Genomic DNA, 3,184 nt, shown 5'->3' on the forward strand with positions numbered 1-3,184 from the left:
ATATCGTCGGTAGAAAGTTATCGGTACATCCGCGTCGGTAAAACAAAACTTCTACCGACGACATTAAAAATGTTCTCGGTATAGGTTTTACCGAGGACATTGTCCTCGGTAGAAAGTGACAAAAGTCCTCGGTACAACCATCCCCAATTTGTCATCGTGCTGGTATATACCGACATCTTAGTGGTATATACCGAGGACAATGTCCTCGGTATAGACTTTTCCCCAATTTTTTTTTTATATTTGTTATTCCCTTTTTTATTTATTTTGAATTAAATAGAAAAAAATAAAATAAAATTAAAACACTTATATTAAACATATAAATAAAAACATAAGAGTATGTTCGCTGAATCAAAATAAAGAATTGTCTTAAACATGATAATGTAATAGTCAATTGTAATAAAATTCATACATAAGTCCTACTGAGTCGTCGGGTGGTGGTGGGGCACATTGAGATCCCGGGGTGATACAATGAGTCCGGACATGCTCCTCTAACTGTCGAAGACGCTCTCTCATCTCAGACAACTCTTCATCTCTAGTTTGTGAAGGACGAAAATCAAATGGAGTTCGGCCCCTTATGTTAAGGATACGTCCATATCCTTTCTGGTGGCCCCGTCGTTTTCCGAAGACAGTTTGTACCAAAGATATGTCTTCATCTTCAGGCGCACTCGAAACTGGTGTGGAACTCTTAGTATCAGTTGCCTGTGTCTGCTGTGTGTCGCGGTATGCACGCAATTCCTCCTGTGATACAATGTATAATGTAATTAAAATTTTGAAACAATTAAAAATTTGAAAAATGTTTAAAAAAACTTAACGTACCCAAGTATTTTTGGCTGTCTCTGTCACCCACCCTGTGCCTGATTTATGGTGAGTATCCATCCAGCTATCCGGGATGGACTCAAGTTGCCCAGTCTCTAAATTGCGCTGTCACGTACATATATTTTTATAAAATTAATAATTAAACGTAAATAAGAAAAATAAACTAAAAAATAATTAATTAACTAACCTTTTTATAGCGTAGGGCTGGGATTGACTGAGAACCTCCATAGCTAAGCTCTTTCAGTTTCCTTCTATTTTCCTTGTTGATCACAGAACGTTTCTGCAAAAAGTTATCGTTAGTAATATATTTAATTAAGATAGTTAATTTTAGCAAGAAATTAATACCGTAATTTCTGGGCATCGGAAAATACATAAACTACTTACTTCCAAATGTGCAAGTATTCTTTCTTTCGAGGCATTTGGTACTTTTGACCATTGAGGACAGTCCGGATCTGTGTACTGTCAAACAAGTAATCCGAGCTCTCTTGAGAAATTTGGTAATAATTTCTTATTACCAAAGAAAAAAACAAATAAAATTAAATATGTTTTTTTTAATGTCTTATGCTCTTTGAAGTTAATTATGTTGTTTTATGATATCTAACTATAATATATTTCAGTGTAAATATTATTAAAATTATTTAAATTTGACATATTAATTTGGTATTTATTAAATTACATATTTTACTTATGCTTTATTGAATTGTTTTATTAATTAAAACAAAATTTCTAAGATTTGTTTAAAATTTATTTATTTACTTTAGGATTTAATTATTACTTAAATTATTTAATTAATATTTATTTTTATTAAAATTTAGTTGCATAATGTTAATGTTAATTTTTTTTAATCTTAATTTTAAAATATATTATTTATATAAAAAAACATAAATTACTCAAAAATTGAAAAAAAATTAAAAAAAATACAGAAAAATTAAAAAAAACTAACAAATATTATTAAAAACATATTTTTTTAATTTTAATTTTAATAATGATTAAAACTAACAAATATTAAATTTAATTTTTTTAATTTTAATAATGGTTTTCTAATAATATATTTGTTAATTTTATTTAATCAGAACTAACAAATATTATTTTTTTACATATTAATTTAGTATTTATTAAATTACATATTTTACTTATGCTTTATTGAATAGTTTTATTAATTTAAACAAAATTTCTAAGATTTGTTTAAAATTTATTTATTTACTTTAGGATTTAATTATTACTTAAATTATTTAATTAATGTTTATTTTTATTAAAATTTAGTTGCATAATGTTAATGTTAATTTTTTTTAATCTTAATTTTAAAATATATTATTTTACTTATCAATTCACTATTTATTAAATTAGAAATTTTATTGAGTACTTCTACTAATATTCACAATATCTCTAAATTTTACAATTCTATAAAAAATTCGGCAGCATAACGACTATATTTTCATCTATCCCAAAATTTAAAATCCTGCAAATAAGACATAAAAAATATCCAGACCCAGATCATGCAGAGAGCATTACAAATACATTTTAAACGACTATATAATTTATAATTATTAGTCTAAATTTTATTAATTATTCAATTTTCTAACCAAAATATTAAAATTCTACTAAAAATTAACAACAACAAATTAATCATCAATATTCATAAAATTTGAATTTTTACTACTAACATAACCAAAAAAAATTAAAATTGACAACAACAACATACTAACATTACCACCAAAATTTTCAAATTAACACTCAAATATTTAATATATTTACTAATATGTTTAATACACATAAAATTCACCAAAACAACATAGAATTTGTTTAAAAAAAATACTAATTACTCATATAACAATTTTCTAATTCCTAATATCATTTTTACTAATACTTATTTTGAAAACCTAAAAATAAATACATTCTATCTAATATAATAATTTCAAATTTTTATTAAAATTAATATTATATTATTTATATAAAAAAACATAAATTATTCAAAAATTGAAAAAAAATTAAAAAAATACAGAAAAATTAAAAAAAACTTACCAATGCCTTCAATATCTTGCTAGCAATCTCTTTAGTCCAACAAAAACCGAATACCCAACCTTCAAACAAAAACTACAAAATATCATTATACAATTTCATAAATATATATATAAAATGAATAAATAAACCATACCTTCAACAAATACACAGAAATCCCTTCACCCTTGGCAATTTTGAGGCTTAAAACCGAGCTTTTTGGGAGGAAAACGGAGGAAAATGGCGGAGGGAGGCGGACGGCTCGGAGAAAACCGAGAGAAACCAGAAAGGAAGGAGAAGGGGCTTCGCGGCTGTGGGGTATATTTATAAACCCTCTACCGAGAACATGTTCTCGGTATAGGTTCTCGGT

At 26.1% G+C, this 3,184-nt stretch overlaps 1 protein-coding gene across 1 annotated transcript; it reads right to left on the reverse strand.

Annotated features, from left to right (window-relative positions):
• Window positions 1–284: 284 nt before the first annotated feature.
• Window positions 285–2,907, reverse strand: LOC133829530 (uncharacterized). The gene is made up of 5 exons (XM_062259234.1): window positions 2,839–2,907; window positions 1,201–1,275; window positions 1,004–1,096; window positions 817–921; window positions 285–738 (listed from the first exon to the last, which is right to left on the reverse strand). Exons 4-5 carry the CDS (start codon window positions 874–876, stop codon window positions 388–390), a joined length of 411 nt encoding a protein of 136 aa, XP_062115218.1. The 5' UTR covers window positions 877–921; window positions 1,004–1,096; window positions 1,201–1,275; window positions 2,839–2,907; the 3' UTR covers window positions 285–387.
• Window positions 2,908–3,184: the final 277 nt, after the last annotated feature.

This window comes from Humulus lupulus, chromosome 4, assembly GCF_963169125.1.
Source record: "Humulus lupulus chromosome 4, drHumLupu1.1, whole genome shotgun sequence".
Classification (NCBI taxonomy): domain Eukaryota; kingdom Viridiplantae; phylum Streptophyta; class Magnoliopsida; order Rosales; family Cannabaceae; genus Humulus; species Humulus lupulus.

What these genes read in the sequence shown, in the direction of transcription:
- LOC133829530 (XM_062259234.1), bottom strand. Translation starts at nt 876, where the DNA reads ATGGATACTCACCATAAATCAGGCACAGGGTGGGTGACAGAGACAGCC. An exon ending in AGACAGCCAAAAATACTTGG is followed by an intron (nt 739 to 816) that starts GTACGTTAAGTT and finishes ATTGTATCACAG; the next exon opens with GAGGAATTGCGTGCATACCG.